The following is a 24,691-nucleotide window of genomic DNA, read 5'->3' on the forward strand; positions in this document are numbered from 1 at the left end:
ACAGGTACTGAAGACTTATAATATCTGTTAGTAATTTATAATACCTGTTTGATGTTTGTTGTGTTGGTTTCTGTCAACTTAATACAAACTAGGGTCACCACGGAAGAGAGAACCTCAGCTGGGGAATTTTCTTTATCAGACTGGTCTATAGATATGTCTGTATGGCATTTTCTTGATTGCTAAATGATTTAGGAGGGTCCAGACTGCTGTGAAAGGTACTATCACTAGGCAGATATAAGAAGATGGGAGAGCTTTACAGCAATAGGAAACAAACTAGAATTCCCTGCATATAATGTGACGTACAAACCACATTTCGGTTTCATGTGAGATAGGAACGTGTTTAAAAGTAAAATCTTGAAATAGCAACAGTGCTCACGTATTCACAGGTTAGCCTGCAGCACTGTGAGGAACTGTGGAAACCCTAGGGGTGGGGCCTAGTGGGAACAAGTAGGTCATTGTGGATGTGACCTGGGAGCATGTGTTTGGTGCCTGGTCTCTTCCTCTTGCTTTCTTTACTTTCTGGATACCATGACGGTCTGTCTCACCATAGACTAAAACCTCTGAAACTATGAGACAAAAGAAAACTTTCCTCCTTATAAGTTGATTATCTCCAGGTATTCTGTCTTAGTACTGTAAGATAAAAATGCCCACATCATATTTCAGAACAGAGCAGTCGAATGAATGGAAATTCCTATGGTTTCTTAACATATTTCAACATACTATACCATATACAGCAATCTCTTCCAAGGATTTTTCCCTTATATTGTAATTCTGGTGAGAGCAAAAAAAATACTTTTAAAGTTATAAACCTATACATGTATACCTGTTTCTCCCAATTCTAGACCTTCAGACGTGATGCTTTTATATTGCTGGCTTAAAATCGAACATATTGCTAAAAGGCCACAAGATGTCACTAGCTGTTTATTAACCATTGTCAGCACATTAGCATAATTACTATGAATTTGGCTTTCAACAAGTTGCCTAACCAGTAGAAGACTGAAGTCCTAATAAGTCATACTTAATTTAAACCCTTCATTTCTATTTATTTTAGGGAGAGTACTGGGACTTGAATCATTGAACCCAGGGCGTCATGCATGCTAGACAAATGCTCTAATACTTACCTACACACTCAATCTTCTATAGTTTTTATTTAGAGATAGGGTCTCACTAAGTTATCCAGCCTGGCCTTGAATTTACTCTGTAGCCCAGGCAGGCCTTGAACTAGTGGTCCTCCTGACTCAGCCTCCCAAGTAGCTGGGATGACAAGTCCTCACCACTAGGTCCAGCTTGCCGATTTTCTTTTATAGCATACAATTTGGCAATGTGGATTAAAATTCAAAGCATAGGAAAGTAAAGCCTCAGAATCTCATTTATTTTAATACGAGACCCTTGTCTAAAATGATGTAAGATGGACCACAAAGGAGAGCTAGAATCTCAACTCATTTAGTATACATATATTTAACTTTTTTGAGTATGTGTGTGTTTTGGGGGGAGGGGGAGGAAGCTGACTTGGGTATCTTTTCGATTGCTCTCCACTGTATGGTTTCTTGAGATGAGGTTCTTACTGGACCCAGAGCTTACCATTTGGTCTAAACTGGCTGGCAAGTGAGGCCCTAGGATCCATCTCTCTCAGTTCCCTCAGTGCTGCAATTCCAGACACAGGCTGCCATGCCTGGATTTTACTTGGGAACCAGGGGTCTGAACTCAGGTCCTCACTCTTGTCCAGAGAACACTTTACCCACCGAACCATTCCTCAGTCCACCAAATACATTTTTAAAAAATATTTTATTTGTTGTTTTATGTGTATGAATATATTACCTACATGTGTAAGTGCTTCTGTATTGTGTGATGCCTGTGGAGGTCAGAAGAAGGCATCAGATCCCCCTGGAACTGGAGTTATGGACAGTTGGTAGCTGCCATGTGGGTGCTGGGAACTGAACCCGGTTCCTCTACAAGAGCAGCCAGTGCTCTTAACCACTGAGCCATCTCTCTATCCACTCCAAATATATTTCTAATGATGATTCATATGATACAATTTAGTTTTTACACTATACCATCACTATATCCATTTTATACATGCAAGAATTGAAAAACATCTGTGATAAAACTGTAGATTGCTAATGTCAGCTTGACTGGGTTGTTTATCCGAAAAGAGTATGATATTCTCATAGATCAATTTATTTATTTTATTTAATTTGGCAAATAGCTCATTGATTGATTCAGGTTATTTATCTGGACTTGCTACGCTTCCTAAACTGTTGCAACTTTGCCCCACCCCAGTCAGGTGCTCATTCCATTTTATTTTATTTGTATATTTATTTTTTAAAAGATTTTATTTTCAATTATGCATATGTGTGTATCTATGTGTGTGTGTTTCCATACATGAGTGCAGTGCCTGTGGAGGCCAAAAGAGGGTGTCAGATTCCCTGAAACTGGAGTTACAGGCAGTTGGGGTGCCTGACATGTGTCATGTGTACTGAACTCAGGTCCTCTGGAAACACAAATGCTCTTAACTACTGAACCATATCTTCTGCCCAGGTCCTTATTTTAAAAAGGCGCACTGTGGGGCTTCAGACAGAACACCAACTCCTGTTAATACTTTCTTACTGCTGCTTCCCTGGGAGACACTGCTGAGACTTGCCTTCACAGTCAACAGTCTGATACATGAACTTTTGCTCTCTGAACCACTTGTCAGATAGTATTTTGCAGAGATCTCCTGATGAGGAAAAGGAGTTTAAGATCATTAGGATAATTTGTTCAGTTCTCCAACTAGAAATAAGCAGACTCAGGTTCAGAAGTTAAGTCTTTTTTTTTTTTTTGAGACAGGGTCTCTCTTTAGCCCCAGCTGGTTTGGAACTCGCTATGCAGATCAGACTGGCCTTGATCTCACAGAGATCCGCCTGCCTTTGCCTGAGTGCTGGGATTAAAGGTGTGTGTCACTATGCCCAGTTTTTCAGAGACTAAATCTTTTTTAAAGACAGCTGTCCTGTCTAAGAAAGAAAGGGTAGTCTCTGAAAGTGAATTCCAATAAAGTTAAACTATAAAGATTATTGCTAGAGAAACGCTTAATTTTAATTAGACATGTGGTTATTAATATAGCCAAGAGCTTAACACAACACTAATCAAATAATTTGCACTTTGTCCCTTTTTTAAATGACAGGATCTCACTATGTAGCCCTGGCTGGCCTGGAACTTGCTATGTAGACCAGGCTGACCTTGAACTCTCAGAGATCCACGTGCGTCTTCCACTTGAGTGGTGAGATTAAAGATGTGTGCCACCAGGCCTGGCTGGTACTTTTTTTCTTACCTATTCTAATATTACTATTAACATCTGAAACAAAAGTACTTTGTATATGGACTAGTAAAGAAAAGTGGTATACCACAGTGCGCCTAGACAGATCCCCTTCCCTTTGTTTCATGGATAACTTTCAAGAGAGTAGACCAAGATGCTGGAGGAGGATGGGATTTTACCAAAGTTATTCATTATTTAAACAATGTTTATTCTCCTTCTTTTTTTTCAATAAAACTCTAAGTCCTATGAAAGTTCTTGGAAAAAATCTTAGTCCAAACAATAAGAGTTAGGCTTCTTTCTTTTAAAAAGAGATTTATTTGATTTTTACTTGTGTGTGTGTGTGTGCGTGTGTGTATGTGTGTGTGTGTTTTCCTTGGGAGGCCTGAAGAGGGTGTCAGACCCCCCCTGGAGCTGGAGTTGTAGATGGCTGTGAACTGCCTCATGTGGGTGCTGGGAACAGAACTATGGTCCTCTGGAAGTGTAGCAAGTGTTCTTAACCGTTGAGCCATCTTTCATTCCCCAGGGTTAGTGTTTCTTTGATGAATTTTCCAGTTTCATTGCTTTCTCCAACAGTTTGTGATATATGTGCACAATTTAAGACTCTTGAGGAACTAAGAGTAATTTAATTTAAGCACCTAAACTTGAGCCATGTATTTACAAAGTAGCTTGTTTAATAGAGAAATAATAATAGGTAATAATAATAATAGGTATTTGTTATCATTACCTTCTCCAACTTATAAGTGAAAAAGCAAGAAACCCTGAGGCTTAGGAAAGCTCACGTGGTCAAGCCTACACATGGCAGGAGGCCAGGCCTCCAATGAGTCTGTTTCTAATGCCTCCTTTAAATTCCTTCAATGGAGTCTGCTGACCATCAGTGGGTGCAGAAATAACTTAATTAATAAGGAGATGGTAGCACTCTCAGAGATATATGGTTAAAACCATTTGAATGTGCACTGTGAAGCTAAAGGCTATGCCTGCTGCTCAGTATCTATTTAACCAGTTCCAACTGGCGGGTCACATGTGAAGGGCGGTGACTCTGAATAAAAACAAGTCAAGGGCAGTAACTTGGAATTTAAAAAATCATACTTTAATTTGTAATGGTTATGAATTAAATACTGAAAGGCCAGACTCAAGTATTCTAGCTCCCAGGAAGATGCTGACTCAGTGTTGGGTTAATGATTGGCACTTTCTGGGCACATGGCCTTTCAGAATCTGCTCAAGACAACAGTCTTTCTCTGGGAACCTTTCCTCCAGCACTCACCTGTTACGAAGCTGATGGTGGAACTGTCACAGCAGCTTAGCTCTGGATCTCCCCACGTAACCATGGTTACCCGGAAGTTGTAGTACCATGCTGGCAGCAGATTAGCTATTCTCTGGATGAGAGTGGGGGGAAAAAATCAGGAGACAAAAGACTGAGGGGGAAAAGAATATTTATGGAGATTTACTTTTATGAGGTCATGATGATATTAGTGAATAATATTTTTTCTTTTTATGTCTTTCTTTTTGAAATGAAGTGAGCCGCACATAAAACAAAATGTATCATTTAAAAAGATGATTTAAAGACACAAAGAGATAAATATGGGTATCATTTTGCAATTTCAAAAGTTATACTGCAAGCTGAAAGAGTACTTGTTTGTAAGTGACTGTTCATTTACACTTCCTACCACTAAGGCAAGTGACCTGCCACAGTCTGTATTCTTGTAACATGGACTGTGAGCAACAGTCTTGGGGGGCAATGACCAGAGCCCTCATCTGTACAGAGAATAATTGTGTGCTTCATGTGTTATTCATAGGTAGCCTAGACGTTACAAAATGATTCTAGTCTCAGAAAGAGCATTTGTTACCCGTGCTCTGAAAGCCATTTCAAATGTGTGGGACACATAGGTATTTAATTCAAATGCGTGGGCAACATAGGTGTTTAATGATTTATAGATGCCAAGATTTCCCACCAGAGATTGACAGGGTCAGTCAATGCTGAAGATCTAAAGGAAAATTCTTCTGTTTCCCTCTTCAGGAGCAGAGAGAAAGGTAAACACTTGATAATACTGCTTTGGGAAAACTCATTAGGAGAAAAACACTGATTAGCAAATAAATTTAATTAACGGTGAAAGCTAGTTTTGCATAATTATCTTTCACTTTCCAAACACAGAAAGAGAATCACACACTCAAAACTCTAAAAGGAAAGAACAGGCACCGCTACCATAAAACAAAATCGAACCCCAAAGTAGCCTGTTGGCTACATGTTTGCCTCTAGTCCTAGAGACAGGAAGAAGTTCAAGGTCATCCTGGGCTACAAAGCAAGATTAGGGCCAGCCTAGGCCACAACTCAATTAGACTAAATGAAACTAAGCTAAATAAAAAACCATCATAAAAAACATCAACCCTAAAAGTCCTTGAAAAAAGCAAACTACTTTGCATATTTCCCAAATCACCTAATTTACAGATGACTTGGGGCACACAGGCAGGGACTGTTTACATAGGACAGTGTGACTAACAGGCTAACAGGAGGCTAATAGCTGGCTAACAGGAGGATTACCACAGATGAAGTTAAGGAGATGGTTGCTGCTATTTCGTAGTAGGTTGTCCATTCTGACGTCATGGTTGTGGGGTTGAAATAAAACATTTCAACCACATATTTTCTGAACACTCCTAAGTAAGGTCTGGTCCAGCTCAACACCACTGCTGTTGGACCCAAGGGGTAGAGCATCAAATCCTTTATCCCTGTGGGAACTAAAAAGGGAGAGGGGTGGAGAGAGAAAATAAAAACCAGAAAGGAGTGTTTAATATCTTCGCAGTGACTTCAGACTTCTACATGATAACCACTGCTTCCATTCTTTGGATAAAACCAGCAAAAACCAAAGTAAATATATTTGCACTTAAAATTTTTCCTCAAGTGGTAAACAGAGGGACAATTGTACAATTGTGATTATCAGGGAGTGGTCAGCCTTTTGTGTTAGCAGGTACTGTGACACATTTGTTTGTGAATTCAATGAACCATGCATGGAGAACAGCCCTTGCACTCCCAAACAATACAGTATACTCTTTGCATACTTTAATACTGTATTGGGTATTATTAGTGATTGATTTAGCTGTGGTTGAGATATATGGGAAGGTTTCTGTAGGTTATATTCACATACTATGCCATTTTATATTTAAATATTGGAGCATCTGTGGATTTTGCTCTCTCTCTCTCTCTCTCTCTCTCTCTCTCTCTCTCTCTCTCTGTATTTGTGCTTGTTTGTGTGTGTTTGTTCCCAGAAGCAATCTCCCATAGATACTGAGAAACTTACACTGCCATGCTGGTGGACTATCGGGGGAACTATCATGGCCCTTCCAAACATGATGATGATTTCAGCTCACAGGCTGCACCCTTCCAACCAGTAGTCTCATGAAGGTATGACCTCATTCCTGTGGCTAACAACTTACCAATGGCAAATGTCACAGGATCAGAAGGTGGCCCAATCAAAGGACCTTTTCTTAGGTACATCACAACTTGGTACTGGGCGCCAGGAACTAGATTCTCAATCACAGGTTTGCTTGAGTTCACCTTTAAATCAAACACCCAAGAAGATTTATTTAGAGCTGGGTTTTCAGAGGGCGGCACAGAAGCTGTAGTATTCAGGGATTCTTTGCAGAATTGTGGCTGACTTTGAAATCTAGCATACTTTGCTCATGCTGGGAAGGTCAGATTTCAAAATTAGAATACTTGACAGTTTGTGTGAACACTGAAGGGAACCAGGACATTCAAATTCTATGGCTTGACTTAATAAGTCCTGTGAACTGCTTTCAATGTCAAGTGCAGCTACACACACCAGAGACACATCAGCCTATAGCCATAATCAAATCATCAATACCACGAGGATGGCCTGACGTCCTGAATTGTAGTGTCATGCAAAGATCAGCACAAAAATGTCTTTAGTCTCTCATCACTTAGAAGCATATAATATCTAATTACAGAGATGAAAATGACCTCAGAGATTATCTAGTTCAGATCTCTGATTTAATAGATGGAAAAGGTAAAGCCAGAGGATGACCAAGGTCCACACTTAGATTCACTGTTGGAAGTAGAAGTCTAGCGCTGTGACCCCTAATGGGCACTTAGAGTAGGTCAAGACACAGCTGTCAGCACTTTGCAAATCTATTGAAACAGAACAAAGTGATGTTATAGAGTGCTTCCTAGATGGCTCTTCCTCACTGTTCTGTTTTAAATTATTGCTGATGTGATCAATGTGACACAGAAAGAAACAGTGAAAAATACATATGCGTGAAATAGATTTATTGAAATTGAATGTTGGCACACGCAAATTGAGGCTTCAATTAAAGGTTAAGAAGAGGCTTTGCCTCTGTGTGTGTGTGTTTGTGTGTGTGTGTGTGTGTGTGAGAGAGCGAGAGAGAGAGAGAGAGAGAGAGAGAGAGAGAGAGATGTGTGGACACAGAGGCCAACACCGGGTGTCTTGCTTTATCAATTTGTACCTCATTTTTCTTTATTAGTCTTTTTGAGACAGGGTCTCCCTGTAGCCCCAGCTGGCCTGGATCTCACTATGTAGACCAGGCTGGCCCTGAGCTCACAGAGATCCACCTGCCTCTGCCTCCCTAGTGCTGGGATTAAAGGCGTGTGCCACCACGTCCAGCATGCCTCATTTTTTGAGACAAGGTCTCTCACTAATTGGCTAACTTGTCTGGCCAGTAAGCCCTCCTTGTCTCTGCTTCCCAGTGCTGGGTTACAGGCATGTGAAACTGTGTCTTGTTTTTAACTGGGTTCTAAGGATCTGAACGCAGGTCCTTATGCTTGTGCAGCACATACTTTACCCATGAACTCATCTCCCTAGCCCGGGTTTTGAATTTAGTCCTTCTAATATTTAAGACGGTCTCACATGGAGGGAAGAATTAGCACTCTCCTGACTGCTTGAAGTAAAATCTCAACTCTACTTTGAATAAATTGTTTATACTCATTTAAATTTTTTATCTGCTTTCTTCATCATTACAGGTAATAATGCACCTCACAGAGTGGTGGAATGCTTAAACCAGAGCACAAAACACATTAACTCTTATGATCAATTTTTTTGAACTCTGGGGAACTAAAATTACAGAATTTTTTATAGGAATATACAAAATTAACAGAGAATAAGGTTGTTTATGCTATAATTTAAATCTCATTAAGATTTAAAGGATAAACATAGCACTGATGAATTTTAAGCTGTTCTGTATTAGAAACTAGTTATACATATTAGGCAATTTATAGTCTGGTTGAAACAACGTACTCTGCCTGCAAATCAAAACTAGCTCAAGTTGGACCACAAATTAGTATTTTGCCTTCTTTTCCTATTTATACTCTTTATATTCGTTTCTCATCCATGTTTTAGATTTTTCTACTAGGAACCTGATGGTCAAAGTTAGCAAGATGTTCTTATCTAAAGAGACCAACTTGAATAAGAATGTATGCCTGTTATAGTTGGCCGTGGTGGCCATGCCTGTACTCCTGGCACTTAGAAGCAACGATGATCAAGAGTTCAAGGCCAGCCTGGGCTACATGAGACCCTGTCTCAAAAATCAAAACCAAACAGAACAAAAAGCCAAACAGAAAAAGAATCTGCATGTTATGTATGACTAAGCGCTACTGTTTTCCTTACAATTGCATGCTCCTAACAATTGTTCACCCAATACAAGAGCAAATGAAGCATGTTGGGGTCTTTCTGTTCTCTTCCCACAAGTCCCAGCACTTTGGTAGGCATCCTTGTAGCCTTCCCTCCAACACATGCATAAATAATATGCTGTTGAACCACATGTGTGTTATGTTACCAACACTGCTATAGATCTTTCTTTTAAATGGAACAGCACATTTTAGACATGTTACCATACTTGTAAATGCTTACCTAACTCATTAATCAGTCCTGTTGGTATGCAGAATATTTAGACTAACACAGGATGTAAAAAGTGTGGGTTGTTTTAGGGTAATGCTGAAGTTCTTTTAGTGTGGTAACATTTTAGGTAGTGGTGGATTCTGTTCACATGAACACCTTGAGTCACAGCCACTTCAATATGCTGCAGTAAGGACTGGAGAGATGACGTAAGGGTTAAGGGCACTGGTTGCTCTTGCAGAGGACTTGGGTTCAGTTCCCAGCACCCACATGGTGGCTAAAAATGTCCATAACTTCAGTTCCAGGGGATCTGATGCCCTCTTTTCTTCTGACCTCTGCACGCATTGCATAACATAGGTTTACTTACATACATACTGGCAATGGACTCATACACATAAAAAAAAAATAAAAATAAAGATAACAAATAAAAAATATTTTAATGCTGTGGTAATAATCCCCTATCAGGGAAATCATGCCTTTTTAAGATGGGAGAGATATATGTGTATATTATATTTTCAAATTCTGTGTTTACTTTTTATTTTATGTGTCTGAGTGTTTTGTCTGCATGTATTTAAGGGCACTGCATGTGTGCAATCCCTGTGGAGGCCAGAAGAGGGCACCACATCCCCTGAAATTGACATTATAGATGGTCGTTAGCCACCATGTGGGTGCTGGGAACTGAACCTCAGGTTCTCTGCAAGAGCAGCCAGGGCTCTCAACCCATGAGCCATTTCTCCTGTCCTTTACACGACATTATTCAAAACAAACTAACTAAAAATTAAAGAGGGCAATAGTGTTGTAAATTACTTGTCTTGTTAAAAAAAATTCCGCCGAATTTCTGAATATTTTCTGATCTGCAAACCTATATTTACACTTCAATTAGTGTCATTTTTCTAATTAGTTGAAAATCAATCAATCAATCAATATTAATAAGTAAATATAACATAATAAATATGCATAATATAATAACAAATAAATCTTTCCCTTAATTTACACTCCTTCTATTATCCTTTCTTCTTTACTGCTGACTGAATCTCCAATCCTGACAACTGAATTAAATTCAATGTCACCCCCAAAAGCATCATCTCTGACTGTCCCTCCTCAGCTAAGGAGATAAAAGGGAGATACACAGGAGATCACAGATGGAAGAAATATGATAGTATGTTAAACAGTGCGTTGGACGACATGGTTGTGAGGTTTCTTGAGTCTGAAATGGTCTGATTTCTGATCATGTAGCACTTCCTCTGCTAGCTCTTTGTTGAATTTTCACTCCAGTCACTAGGGCTTCCTGGGCAGGACCCTGGGAGCCATTCTGCCTTCCTACTTTGAACAAAACATATCTAGCTAAGTCTAGATAACAAAAAAATCTAGCGATTTTTCTTTTCTTCATTTTTATCTATTATTTATTCATCTATTTAATTTATATTTATTGATTTTTATGTATATAGGTATTTTGCCTGTACATATGTAAACGCATTATGTGCATGCAGTGCCCACAGAGTCCAGAAGACAGAATCAGATCTCCTGCAGCTGGAGTTACAGAGGGTTGTTAGCTACTATGTGGGTACTGGGAACCAAATCCAGGTCCTCTGCCATATCAATCAATGCTCTTACCTGCTGAGCCATCTCTAGTCCCTCTATTCCTCATTTTTACTAGCCATCAATCCCTTTTATCCTTATTAAAATCCTATGAAGTAACATTCGTTTATTCCAGTATCACAGATGAAGACATCAAGAACTCTATGAACAGAATTGCTCACGTTCTCACAACTGCTCACTGTGAAGCTTATGTCTGAGACCCGCTTTGTGTGACACTGTAGCCTATGCTCTGCAGTATATTAATAAATAAATATAACATAACAAATATGCATAATATAATAAATAACAAATTGGTAATGTGGTGCATCACTCCCCTTCCTGTGAGGCAGCACAAGCAATGCATAGAGCCAGCACTGGCTACAAAGTCAGATCATTTGGAGTGTGAGCATTGCTTCGACACTAGTGAGCTGTGTGGTTTTGGGGTGGTCCCTTGTATAATCTGCCTGTCAGCCTCACAATTCTTTCATTTGTATAGCTGACAGACTGTTTTTACTTCTGTCTGGTTTTGTTATTTAGTTATTATGCAAGTTGTCAGAAAACATTCATGTACCAAGGCAGATCACATATAAGAACAAATGGACATGCAAATCTCATAAGATGCTCCCTAATTTGACAGCTGAGCCATCTCTACAGCTGTACTAAAACATTTTGAACTTCGTTTCGCCATCTGAAAATTGTGTGAAGGTGCATATATGGGGTGTGTGTCGGGGGGGGAAGGGACATGGATACAGAAGCCCTAGCCCTAAGGCAATCCTGGAATGCTGTTTGGTTCCCACATTCCTTTAAATATTGGACTCCTTGCCCATCAATAACCCTTAACAGTTTCACGCTGTATTTGAGAGGATGGTGTGAAAATTCACTTAGAGTAGCATTTTCTGGCTCATTAATAATCTCTAACATCTATCAGGACCTTTACCTATTGACTCCTATGTAAAAGATACATAATTTGTTACATTAATTACTTATTTTTATTTTATGTATATGAATGTATTGCCTGTTAAGCAATGCACAAGGAGGACAGAGGAGGGCTTTGGATCCTCTGGAACCGGAGTTACAGAAGATTGTTAGCCGCCATGTAGGTTCTGGGGCTCAAACCCAGGTCCTCTGTAAAAGCAGCCAGTGTCCTTAACTGCTGAGCCATCTCTCCAGCCCATAATTTGTTAAAAGGCAAGAAAGAAATGAGCCTTAGAATGTTAAGTTCTAGGAAAGGAAAACACATTTTCCTGATGGTGTAAAACTAGTTCTGTTGGGTACTTTCAAGGAAGGAAGATTGCTAGTTAATCAGTTTGGCACATTTACTCCTAATTTGATTTGAGTTGGAGGGTGGGTTCAGCCTCCAGGAAGAGCTTACCCCAGTATTCCTCAGCTTACTTCTCCAAGGCCCGTAGTTCCTGTATCACTCTTATTAACTGCAAATTTCTCAGCGCTCGAGTTTCACAAATGCCTAGTTTTCCTGAGAGGAATGGAAGTATCCCAGATGGCCCCCATATGAATAGATTATTTTCTGCCTTTCGAGAAGAAAAGAATGTGTTTGTAAGACACTAAACTTACCTAATGTCATGTTATAGAATACTAAAACTGTATGTTGTGGAAATAGGACAGGACCTCAGGATTCTCTCTAGCCTAAGGCTACGTTTTTCCCTCAGGACTGATGATTGGGCGTGAGCGTCCATGTCTCTCCAGTCACTGGACCACTGATTTCTGTATCATCTCTGTCTCTTTTGTTTGTGGTTTCTTGTTTATCCAAAACTATTTTTAGTTGGAATTGGAGGGAATTTTAGTTGGAGGATGGAATTTTTATAGTTTATATATTTTAGCCTTGAAATATTTTTTAGTGAGCGAGCTTACATTACTTTTAAAGTAAAAATAAAAACTGGAAGAATGTAACAAACAAATATCAACCCTCCAAGAGATCCAAATCTTCTGCTTGGCTGTCTCTTCCCCAGGGAAGTTTCTCTGACCAGTTTCCACATTCTTTCCTCACAATCCGTATTACAATCTGGTCAGTCCCTTCTTTTGTGAACTCACAGGACTCATCATTAATTGCTTGCTTGGGTTTTTGAAATATGGTGCAGTAATTTCATGCTCACCTCCCACGGTTCTCACTAGATTAATAGTATGACTTTATAACATCAAGACGTTTAAAGTTTACCTCAAACTTCAACATCTATCCTAGCGCTTGGTACATAATAGGCACTCAGGAAATTCTCTTTTCTGGGATGTGAAAGTGACAGGAACATGGCCTTCAACAAAGGGAAGGGACTGGAGCGTTGCCACTCATTTCTAGGCTCCTGTGTTGGTTGTTGCTACTGCCCACGCCCCCCAACATGGCTTGGTGCAGTTGTTTCTTTGCATCACCTGCAGGCTGGGCTTCGGTGGTCTACATGGGCGTGGTGTGTCTAAGCTGGCACATCTCTCTTACCTGAGTACAATACTGCTTCTCCAGCCTCTGGCTCTCCTTCTGTTTCTGGCAGGTCAGGGACACCACAGACACAATGGTGCTGTTGTAGTTCTCCTGGGAAGATGTCCAGGACATCAAGGCAGTGGTTGAGCTTAAGACATGGACACTCACATGCTGGGGTTTCTCGGTCAGTTCTTCAATCCACTCTCCTGTAGGGCCTGGACATTTCAAATCAGAACAAAAGGGAGGTTGCACACAAAGCTGGTTGAGATAGAGGATTCTTGATTTGAAAGTCACGACATTTTGTGACTTACAAAGAGATTCAAAGGAAGACAGGTATCAGACTGTTCTTGCTATTCTCTGGCCAGCTGTAGCCCTCAACTCTACCATCTACCTTCCCAGTGACCCGAGCAACCATAGCAACATCAGTAGCAACAGTAACAACAAAAATATATATGACAGAGTACATGAAACCCATGGGTTGGGGGGCTATATGAGGATTTGCAGATAGGGGAGAGGTTGTCTAAATATGCTCAAAATGTATTGTATGAGAGTCACAAAAATTCAGTAATAATATAATAATAAAAGAAATGACGAAAGATAATTCTATGCTTTAAAAGATAATCTTAATTTAAAAATACATGCCCTTGGGGAGTAGTGGATGGAGCTAATGAAAACATATCAAACAAAACATTAAAAAAAAAATCTATGCCCTTAACGGCTTCCTAAATGGACTATGGAATAGTGAAAAACATTGGTTTGAAAATCAGTAAACTTGGCTGAAGACTCAGGTTTTCTCATTATAGTGCTGCAACTTTGGACAAGAGAGTTAATCCTCCGAATCTTAGCCACTTGCATCTGTACCTGACAAATGGACAGTGTGGAACCCTAGAATAGAAAAGAATGTCAGAGGGCTGGGGATGTAGTTCAGTTAGCAGAGTGCTTGCCTAGCATAGAGAAAGCTCTGAGTTTGAACCCCCAGGACCATATAAGTAGGGTGTGGTGCTGCACACCTGTAATCCCAGCACTTGGAAGGTGGAAGCAAAAGTTTGAAGTCATTTTTCAACTATACAGTGTGGGTTTGAGGTCAGCCTGAGCTAGCTTCAAGAGACTGTATTAAAAAAATAAGCAAATAAATAAATACATAAATAAAAAAGAAAAAAGACTTTTAGAGATTCAATGCCTTATTTTATTGATAAGGAAACTAAGCCTCAGAGATGCAGATGATCTCTCCAGTGTCACCGAGACAGTGACTATTTTGGATCTGGTAGCACAGATAACCTCATGGTAAAAGCCATTGAAAGCTAAATGAAAATTCATTATCAAACAACCCTAAATTTCAGACCTAGTCCTGACACATGTGAAAATCACAGTACTTTCTGTGACTCAGTATTTGTCATACAAAAAATGGGGATGCTAAAAAATATCCCTTCAAGCCAGGCATGGTTGAGCATACCTCCAAAGCCCAGCCACTCTGGAGAATGAGACAGGGGATGGTAAGTTCAAGGCCAGACTGAGGAACTTAGTGAGGCCCTGTCTTAAAATAAAAATATTAAAAGGGATTGGGAATATAGCTGAGTGGTAGAGTTCTTGCCTACCTTACACAAGGCTCTCAGTTCAAGTCCCAGTATTGAAAATAAATGTTCCTTTTATAAGGTGATATGGGGCTGAAATAAGTATGTAAGATAATTCTGATGTTCAGGAAAGGCTTCAAGACTACTTATGTACAATTCATAAAGCAAGGACATGTGTATATCTGTATCTATATCTTAATGTTATGAAACCTACTAAAATGTTTGAAACAACTTGGTCAGGAAAACAGGCTGCAAACATCATTTAGCTGGTGCTTGGCTGTCCTATACTGAGTGAAATTCAACCAGCAAATGTATTGCTCATTTATCCACTTAATTCTAAGTATTTATAGCTCTAATATATATATATTTTAAATCAAAGAAGTACACACATTATACATGACAACTCTATGCCATTAGAATATTTTAAGCACTTAAAATATCATTCTTTTGTTGGCAGAGAAAAAATTCTAGTGTCTTATTTTTCTACACAAATATTAAGTTACATTTCTTTGAAATGATCATATATGTGAGAAATTCTGACATATTCTCTGTGGCACTTTGGATCCTCTTAAGAAGAGAACCCAGGGACTGAAGAGAGGGCACAGAAGGAAAAAGCACTTGCTGCCAAGCCTGACAACCTGAGTTCAATCCTCAGAATCCATATGGTGGACGGAGAGAACCGACTCCAGGAAGTTGTCCTGATTGTACATGCGTGCTATGGAATGCTTGCAATCCACCCCCAGATAGACATGTAAAATATAAATATATACATGTAAAGACAGTTAGTGGAATGCCTGATAGAGAAAAAGATTCAATAAATATTTGTAGAAAGAAAGAATGAATAGATAAGCAAATCATAGAACCCTAACCTAGAGTTTTATAACTTAAAGGAATCTAGAAATGTCACCTACTGAGTATGTTTTGTGGTTTCCACTATGAAACTCATTGAAGCTAAGAGTAAAAAAAGGCCACCGTGGCTTTCACCATTGATTATGTTTCCATGGCGGTAGCCATTGCCATGTGCTCTGCATTGACATTCCAGATGACCACTTGGATAGACAAGCACGTTTAAATTCATGGGGAGAATTGAATACGCAGCTTCCTAAGCAATCTAACACCAAAAAGTTCCCCATACCTGATACTCACAGGTAATTCCCAGTGCCCTTTTGGGAAGTCTGAAGGCAGTTTCAAGCTATTCATGAGCAGTGACAATTTTTTTTCTTTCTTAAGTTAAAAAAAAGTTATATGGGAATATTTGTAAATTGCTAAGTAAGTATCTGATCACATGTCTCTGCCTTGCTTTCTCCCCCCGACACACACCCTCACCATCTTTTGAGGACTATTTGGGTCAAGATGAGATTTGACCCTTAGGGAAGATGAATATTATACTGGTAATTCTTGTCTGACAGCTGTTTTTAATCTATTTTTTTAACTAATTAAAAGGCACATTTAACTTCTCATAAGTTAATTGATCCGTTTTTAAGTGGTAAACTTCCAGGAACCACGGTTTAGCACAAAACATTAAAGACACACAATATTTATGTAGCTCCTAGAACCCCACTCCGGCTACACTGTTACACACATGGAATTGACAGACACCTCCCCAGCACTCAACACTGGGGTCTTGAGGACGTACCAGCTTTGTTTCTTGTCAGCTATGTGGAGGCCGCTGGGACTTACTACACTTGAATGTTTTGCGCTCCCCACCACTTGATACTCTTAATAAGATTTTTTTTCACATAATCCTATAATTCTAAATTTCATTAAAGCCAGAAACAGAAGTCCTATTTCTCAAACTGTGTACAGGTCCTTGGAGACTTGGTTATGGTTAGTGTCATAGGTCAATTTAATAAATGTTCAAGTATCACAACAGTGAAAAAAAATCCTCTAGTTAAATCCTTGGGCAGGTTTGCTACTGTTAAACATACATGTATCTCCTTTCATGGATTCTGGCCTCTCCTGACCTCAAGGAGTCCCTGGGATGCCCAGGCCTTGTGAATAATTGATACCAAGCATCACTGCCTTTACCAGATTCACTGTTCTAGCTCCCTGTAAGTATGGAATCACCCTTTGGCTACTTACTGATATAAAAGCTGAGTGATTTTGCTGACTGACTCTTTCGAGTTTCACAGGATCCTGATGAACTAAAGGTTGTCACGGATAATTTATATTTCCCAGGCTCATTCAGTTCCCAAACAAATTCATGGGCTTCTTCATCCACTGTCAAATATTCAGTAAAGTTCTCTGGATTATATGCAAAAAAGAGAGAGAATGTATATGAATTGACATCTAGATGACCTTACTAGTTAGATTTATACAACAGGTTTTATTATAGTGCTTTCTTCCTTTTATTCATGTTCAATAATATCTGTAAACTAAAGATGCTGCAAATAAGAGGAACTCAAGTCCAAACAGTATTCATCATACTTTAAAATTTCAGATCTAAAATATGATATCCAGGGACTGGAGAGTGGTTTAGAACACTGGTTGCTCTTCCAGAGGACCAGAGTTCAGTTCTCAGCACCTACATGGTGGCTAACAACTGTCTGTAACTCTAGTTCCAGGGGATCTGTCACCGTCTTCTGGCCTCTGTAGGCACTGGACACACGGTGCACATATCCATGTAGGAAAAATACTCACACATAAAATAAATAAAGTAAAAAAAATGATGTCCAAATCAATAACATCAAGGAACAGTATATGGCATGTACCTCACAAAATCATGTACACAAGATTAAACAGAGTTTTAGGAGCAGACAACATTCCTAGGCTTTCTCATCTGATAGAGAAAATGAGAAATAACTAGCATTAAATGTCTTACAAGTTCCTTGTGGAGGACATCAAGTTTTTTCTCCATCTATTTACTTATAGAATTTTGAAAGTAATATTTTTTTAAAGAAGTAATGTGTTTTTAAACTGCCTCAGTGTCTGTCTCCCACTGCTTATTATTATTTGGCATCAGCTTTCAAAATAACACAGTGTAGTCAGATAAATCCATGATTGAACTTTCCTGAAAATAGGTAGTATTAAAAAAAAACTTTGTGCTACAAGATACTGTGATCCATGGAATAAAATGAAGAACAGACAAACAAAAGATTAAAGGAACTTAAAAATTCATTAGAAATTCAGACAAATGACTTTTGATTCAAATGCTCGAAATGACAAAGGAGTTCAATTCTATGTAGTACTAGGATGTGACTGATCACATTATCTAGTATGGAGAATGAGCCGATATTTTATATTATTAAAAAGAACAATCATATTTCACATATAAGGTGACATGATCCTAATGTCACATCATGAAATTAAAGTTGCCATTCTCATTTCAAACTTTAACAACTGATAACCTTTGCCATCCATATTACTAGACTGGAAATTAGAAAATGAGATTTACTTTTGTAAAAACCAAGAAACAACAAAAAAGCCTGTGGATTAACAACAGAAATATGCCACAGCTCTGTTTTCATGAAATGATGCTCTAAAATGTAAGCAGGTGGGCATGGTTGCACATCTGTACTGCTAGCACTTTGGAGGTAGAGGCAGAAGGATCAAGAGTTCAAGGTCATTCTCAGCTACAGAGCAAGTTTGAAGTCATCTTGGGCTACATGAGATCCTATCTCACAAAACAAACAAATGTGCATGTATAACTCTCATATATGTGTGTGTGTGTGTGTGTGTGTGTGTGTGTGTGTGTGTAATTTCAAATGATGAATAAGTGGATAAAATTTAATGATGTTTCTATAGTGGAAATATCAATTTTTGCATATTTTCCATGTACTACCAGCTCCTCTGGGCAGACTTGAGCATTGCATCCAGTGCTTACAGTCCATCTTAATCAAGAATACCTGGGTAAGCAGCAGACAGATCTTAGGCTCTTAGGAAAGTAGTCAGTGCCATAAAGACTCTTTGTTACATGTATCACAAATTTACATATATGAAAAAAATTTGTTCAGGATAGTAATATGCTGTGATGGTCAAATGCTTAGTTCAAAACATTTCCAAATATAAGGTTTTCTTTAGTGGCCCGGCATATAGGAAATGCCAGGCAGTAAAACATACAATTAGTCATAATTTCTACTTGTGAATCACCAAACTTCATCATTCTCTAACCTATTCATTTTGACTTTCTGCTCTCAACCCACATTCGATAGGCAATTAAATTCTCTCTGTTTTACCGCCTTTAGATATTGCCTCTGTCTCTATCAGTCTTCCTTCCTAAGTTCAAGTTTAAAACCGTTTCAATTGCGTTCGGTTTGCGCCATTTATTTCCTCTGGCTTTCTACCCCTTACCTTCTCTTTCTATGCGAATATTGAACCCATCGAAAGCAGTAGGTGGTTTCGGTGGTAACCAGCTCAGTATCATCTGTACTGGGAAGACAGAGAAAGGGTCTGATGTGGGCTTCTCAGTCCCGCCCAGTGAGGTGCTATTTTCGTAGTCTACCGGGGGAAGCACACCGACAAACTCCTCGTTTTCTGGTGCTACAGATGCACTGTCCCACCACGATGGCTGAGACGTGGCTTCATGGTCACTGCTGTTGAAATCGGGCCAACCCGAAGACACGTTGCCAGAGGGAATTTCGGGAGTTTCATCTGGGAAACGGAATAGTTTGCCTTTTCCTACTGAATCTTGTGATTTGATGAACGATTCCTCCGGGAAACTCCCACTCTGTTCTTCCCAGTTGTTTTTGTTCCGGTTTACGAAACGAACAGAAATGTTTCGAGGTGGGTATGGGGCTGAGAAAGAGAGAATTTTCAAGTCATTTTTAAACTCCAAGATATTGAATATTTACCCACGAGTTGAGTTAAATACACAAGCATGTTTATCAAATACAGTTTAACTTCACTTCTAACATAGAGACAAATTTATTTATTTACTTATTTATTTATTGTGTGTGTGTGTGTGTGTGTGTGTGTATGCGAGTGGGCATGCACATCTACATGCACATGCCACATAGGGTATGTGTGCAGTTCTGAGAGCAACTTATGGGAGTCAGTTCTCCCCTACCATGTGGGTCCTGGGGACTGAACTTAGGTTGTTGGACTCAGTGACAAGCATCTTTGCCTGATGAGCTGTCTCAATAGCCCTACCCAAATTTTTATGAAGAATAATTGTAGTTTGAAGCAAATATACTTCTAATATTTTGTGCTCCCTCTTTGTGTATATATATATTAGCACACTACCAATCACACTTCGAATACATTAACTCATCTTTGTTGAAGTGGTAGTTGAACCTCTTCTAAGGCAAAATTATGTAAATGCTCCTTGGCTTACCCCAAACTTTCTTTAAGAAAATGTGTCTCTGTCCCTGGATGTCTTTTTTAAAAAAAGCTATCCGTTACTTGCAGCTATCAGAATGTCAATACCCCATGTGACAAAGCTGTACCTGTTGCCCTTACAGCTGATTCATATTCTGGAAATATGTCTCAGTCTCTGATATGAATCATAGGAACACACTATGGATGATGGGAGTAGATCTTCTCTAGAGAGAAAATATGAAGATAGCCTGCATATTTTTCATCTGCATCAGTTTCCAACTGCCCTTCAAATAACACTTTAAATACCCCTTTTCATGAACTTCCAAGAAAAGTTAATCTCTCCCTCCTTTGATTGTCAAATACCCTTATATTTCTTTTATGACATTCATCTCGCTCTGCCTTGTATTATGCCCTTTGTATAAACCCTATCCCATTCTTGAGGACCAAGGTTCCGTCTCACTAATCTTTTGTTTCTGATCTTTTTGGAATTAGAGCAACTTCCAGGTGAAAGAAACTGTTCATTAACGTGTCTTTACTTCAGCTGAAAATGAAAAGAACAAATAGAGTCTTTGATGTTGAGATGAGGTGAATTATTTAACTGAGAGTTTCTCTGTTTTGCTCTAACTAAATGAGGATTATAACACAGAATTTCAGATAGTAAGGGTCTCAGGTGGTCTGCCTTGTTTTAGCCCCATATTTGGTAGAACGGGTTCTCCAGCACACGTACTGAAGCATGCTGGGCACACTCAAAGTTGGTTATATTGGGGATGGATATTTGGCAGTATATGCGTATTTTGTGCATTCATTTTTCTAGCCACCAAGCCATCCCATAATAGTTTTTCGTGCTTGAATATACTATGTCTTGATCAAATCTACCCCCACTCCCTCCCCTCCAACTCTTCCCATACCCCATAATAGTTTTTCATATCACTGATGCTATGAAAATTAGTAAAGTTTTAGACATATCTGAATCCTAATATTTTCTTATAATAATTGATTATCTGTACAAGAATGGCTCTTTTCTTCTCTGTGGACATTTGTTAAGATATAGGATAGTCAATGTCTACTAGATCCAGTTAAGTGACTTGATTATATTTTTATGAGTGTTACATGTCTTTTTAGTCAAAGAATATAACTCTAAGGTTATACTTGCTTATTCTAGATTTTTCTTCTTGAACACTTTGCTTAGTTTCTTTTACATTGATATGAAATTTATGTTTGGCCATTAAAATGAATATCTCTTCCTTAGCTCTGCAACAAAAAGTGTTTCTTAGAAATGTTAAGAAAATGCTTTTCTTAGAAACATCAAAAAGCACTCCTTTAATCCCAGCACTCAGGAGGCAGAAGCAGGCAGATCTCTATGAGTTCAAGGCCAGCCTGGTCTCCATAGCAAATCCAGGCCAGTATATATATATAATTTAATTTAATTATTTTTCACTAAGTTTGACTCTTCAGAAGACTCACCTGTTCTGTGCTGTTTGGGTTCATGACTAACACCACTGTACTCCACCAGAGTGCTTTTATTAAAAGTTGCCTCTGACACCAGCTGAAAGGTGATGTTACCATAACATATTCCTGGTAGCCAGTGATTAAATACTGTTTTTCCTTTAAAGAAATCTGTAAAAAGAAGAATCAATTAGATTAAAAATAAGAACGTCTAAATGCCACATACTTGGAGAAAATTTCAATTACATTTGTATATCCATAAAATAACATTTCCTTTAACCTCTGGGTTGAGAAGGCTAGAGATGAAAACTTGAACCTTCACACTTAATCCTCAAAGTCTTTTTTTCTGTCAGAATTCCTAACAAGATTCAACACAATCAAAATTAAAGTTTTGTCTTAGGGACATTCACTGTACACAGAAATGGTAGAGATTAGGTTTATGCTAGCTTTTTATAGGGAAATCCAAATTATTTTGTCACTTTATGAGAAAAGAAATAGCAATTTTTTTCTCTTATAGAAACTAGCTTATGTTAAAAGTGCACTGGTTTATCTGCCAAATGGCAGACTGCACCCGTTCAAAGGATAAAAGGAAATCAAGATTTGGTTCTTTACTTAGGAAATATTGAAGAGGACTGTAGCTCAGTTAGTAGAGTGCTCGCCTAGCATGAAGGAACTCCTAAGCTTCATTCCCAGCACCACATAGAACCAGCTGAGGCAGAGTCGGCAGGGGTTCAAAATCATCCTCAACTAACTTGGGAGTTCCACGCAACAAGAAGAAGAGGAGGAGGAGAAGGGGAGGGAGGGGAAAGAGGGAAGGAGGAAGTGGAGCAGGCAGAGGAAGGAGAGGGAGGAAAAGAAAGACCAGGATGAACAAGAAAGAAAACGCTAATGATAACAAATTTAAAATTCAATACAAGTGAAAGGAAATGAGGAAAAGAAACAAATTTAAAGTCTTCAGAGAGGTTGACTGGGTTCTTTTGAACAGTCTGAATTGTTAATTCTCCTTTCAACTCACTAAAAAGAGTAAAACCTTTTTTGTACTAATGTAATTGTTAAGTTGGTCATATAGGGATATAGAAAAAGTGTCTATTTGCTATGTAATCCTAGAAATGTCATACCCAGAGGGAAGTGGTTTGGGTGAGGTTGACTCTAAGCTGGTTTGACTTTCCTGCAGCGGACATACTGCCTTTGACAAGAGTAATGTTTAATTGAAAATAATTTGAGTATTTTTCATATTGTGTGCATGACTTGTGAGTCTCAACTAATGAATCAGATGTTGTAAGATTTCCTTGAATCATTAATTATTTTTAATGGTTCATTTATCAGTTAAATACTGAATCACAGACAACTCTTCAGAGTAAGCTAGAAGGCTGTTTGGAGGTGACTGGTAAAAATTAATACTCATCATTTATTCAATCTTCTTTTTGCCTCTTACCTTTGTATAACATTGTCCGAAAATCTTTACCTTCCCAGTAGCTGATATTTACTCTGGTGAAAACGTTGTATTTTTCTGGATAGTGAATTTCAAACAATACTCCTGTTTCAGGAGATGGTTTATAGTCATATATTGCAACACTGGTTACAGGTAAAGGTTCTGCCGAAGAAAAGTAAATGAATAGGGTGGAAGAGAGAAGAGAGAGAGGCCATCGCTAATACATGAAAGTAAAACAATCATAGCTATGCAATCTTTACCTGTACTCTTCATATTGCCTGACATAGTCGATTTACTAGCATTTGTGTCAGAGCCTGTCTGTATCACCAGATTCCTCATTAATTTTCTTTTCCTCATACCAAGAAAATTAGATATGATAACAAACAAGTAACAAAATATTTTGCGTTGTGACCAATGATAAATATTTACGTGATCAGTTATTTTTGTGTGAATTTAGCACTATTCTTCTGCTGTAGATAAAACCACAAATAATCCAATGCTGTGCAAATGATCATTTATATTATGCTTATCAAGACATTCTACAGAAGGTTAAGAACATTCTTAATTTACTTGGTGTTGATTTATTATAAAATATGAAAAGTAATCATTAAAAAAATCTCATGATTTAGTTTTTATATTTCCCACATATCCCAACTCTTCAACAAAGTTATTGTGAAAACAACAGAGTTCCCTCATACTTTTGAAACAAATATTAGACTTTAAGAAAACTTTATGTTATGTGTATGAGTGTATTGCCTGCATGTATGTAAGTGCACCAGCATCATGCAGTGCCTGTGGAAGACAGAAGGTGTCAGACTCCTGGAACTGGAGTTATGGGCAGTTGTTAGCCACCATGTGGTACTAGGAATTGAACCCAGGTCCTCTGCAAGAGCAGCCAGTGCTCCACTGAGCCATCTGTCCAGCCCTGAGTTGACCATCTTGACCCAAGTACCTCTTAGAAATTTTTAGTGTATGTCTTATAACTATACAATGTGTAGAGTTCATCTGCTATTGTTCTGTGAGATGGCTTGCTTTCAGTCCTTATGAATATTTTTGTAGTAAACATGTAGGACCTGACTCCTTTAGTTGGAAATCCTGAATGGGGTATTCACATCTTCAATCGTGTGAAATGTTGATAGTTTGAAACTTGATTGTGTAGCTGTGAATGTTTCTGTAAGCTCTTGTTCTTGCACAGTCTTCCTTAGAAGAACATGCTTGTATCAGTCTTTCTAATTTTTTACCACCCCAATGTATGTGAAATGTTGTCTCATTGTTTTAATTTCTGGCTCATGAAGGTTTATTTTTTAACAAAATAATAAGAATTAAAAAAAATTGTATTGGCCACTAATATGCCCTCTTCTTAGAACTGTTTGACTTTTTGCCTGTTTCATGGGTTTTCAGTATTTTCCTGTTGGATTGCAATACAATTTTTGTCACATGCCACATCCCCTCATTGTGTATGTGTGTGTTCTCAGGCATGTCACAGTGCCGATGTGGAGGACGGAGGACAACTTTGTGGAGTCAGTTTTCTCCTTCCACCTTTATGTAAGTTCAAAAGATTGATGTGAGGCCTTCAGGCTCCAATCACAAGTGCCAAGCCGTCTCGCTGGGCTCACTAACTTATTGTAATATATCTGTGAAGAATTCTTTAGAGTTGTGGCTGTTATAGTCTCATAGACTTTGTGTATTAGAAATTTGCTTTGTCCTTACTTTATTCTTTTAAAAATATTTATATATGTGTGTGGCCTGTGTTTGTGTGGGTGTGTTTAGAGTCCAGAAGAGGGCAAATAGATTCCTGGCAGTGGAATTAAGGTTGTTTGATGCCCAATGTGG

At 38.6% G+C, this 24,691-nt stretch overlaps 1 protein-coding gene across 1 annotated transcript in view; it reads right to left on the reverse strand.

Annotated features, from left to right (window-relative positions):
• Nucleotides 1-24,691, reverse strand: part of Ptpro (protein tyrosine phosphatase receptor type O) — a 243,911-nt gene that overhangs the window by 68,627 nt on the left and 150,593 nt on the right. Inside the window, exons 3-10 of the mRNA XM_008856033.2 lie at nt 22,862-23,020; nt 21,445-21,597; nt 19,015-19,458; nt 16,807-16,968; nt 13,172-13,368; nt 6,719-6,839; nt 5,829-6,022; nt 4,554-4,665 (exon numbers count right to left, since the gene is read on the reverse strand). Of these exons, the coding sequence (XP_008854255.1) occupies nt 4,554-4,665; nt 5,829-6,022; nt 6,719-6,839; nt 13,172-13,368; nt 16,807-16,968; nt 19,015-19,458; nt 21,445-21,597; nt 22,862-23,020 (1,542 nt within the window). The remainder of the gene's footprint in view (nt 1-4,553; nt 4,666-5,828; nt 6,023-6,718; nt 6,840-13,171; nt 13,369-16,806; nt 16,969-19,014; nt 19,459-21,444; nt 21,598-22,861; nt 23,021-24,691) is intronic.

Source organism: Nannospalax galili, unplaced genomic scaffold (assembly GCF_000622305.1).
Source record: "Nannospalax galili isolate Female #2095 unplaced genomic scaffold, S.galili_v1.0 scaffold208, whole genome shotgun sequence".
In the NCBI taxonomy this organism is placed as follows: domain Eukaryota; kingdom Metazoa; phylum Chordata; class Mammalia; order Rodentia; family Spalacidae; genus Nannospalax; species Nannospalax galili.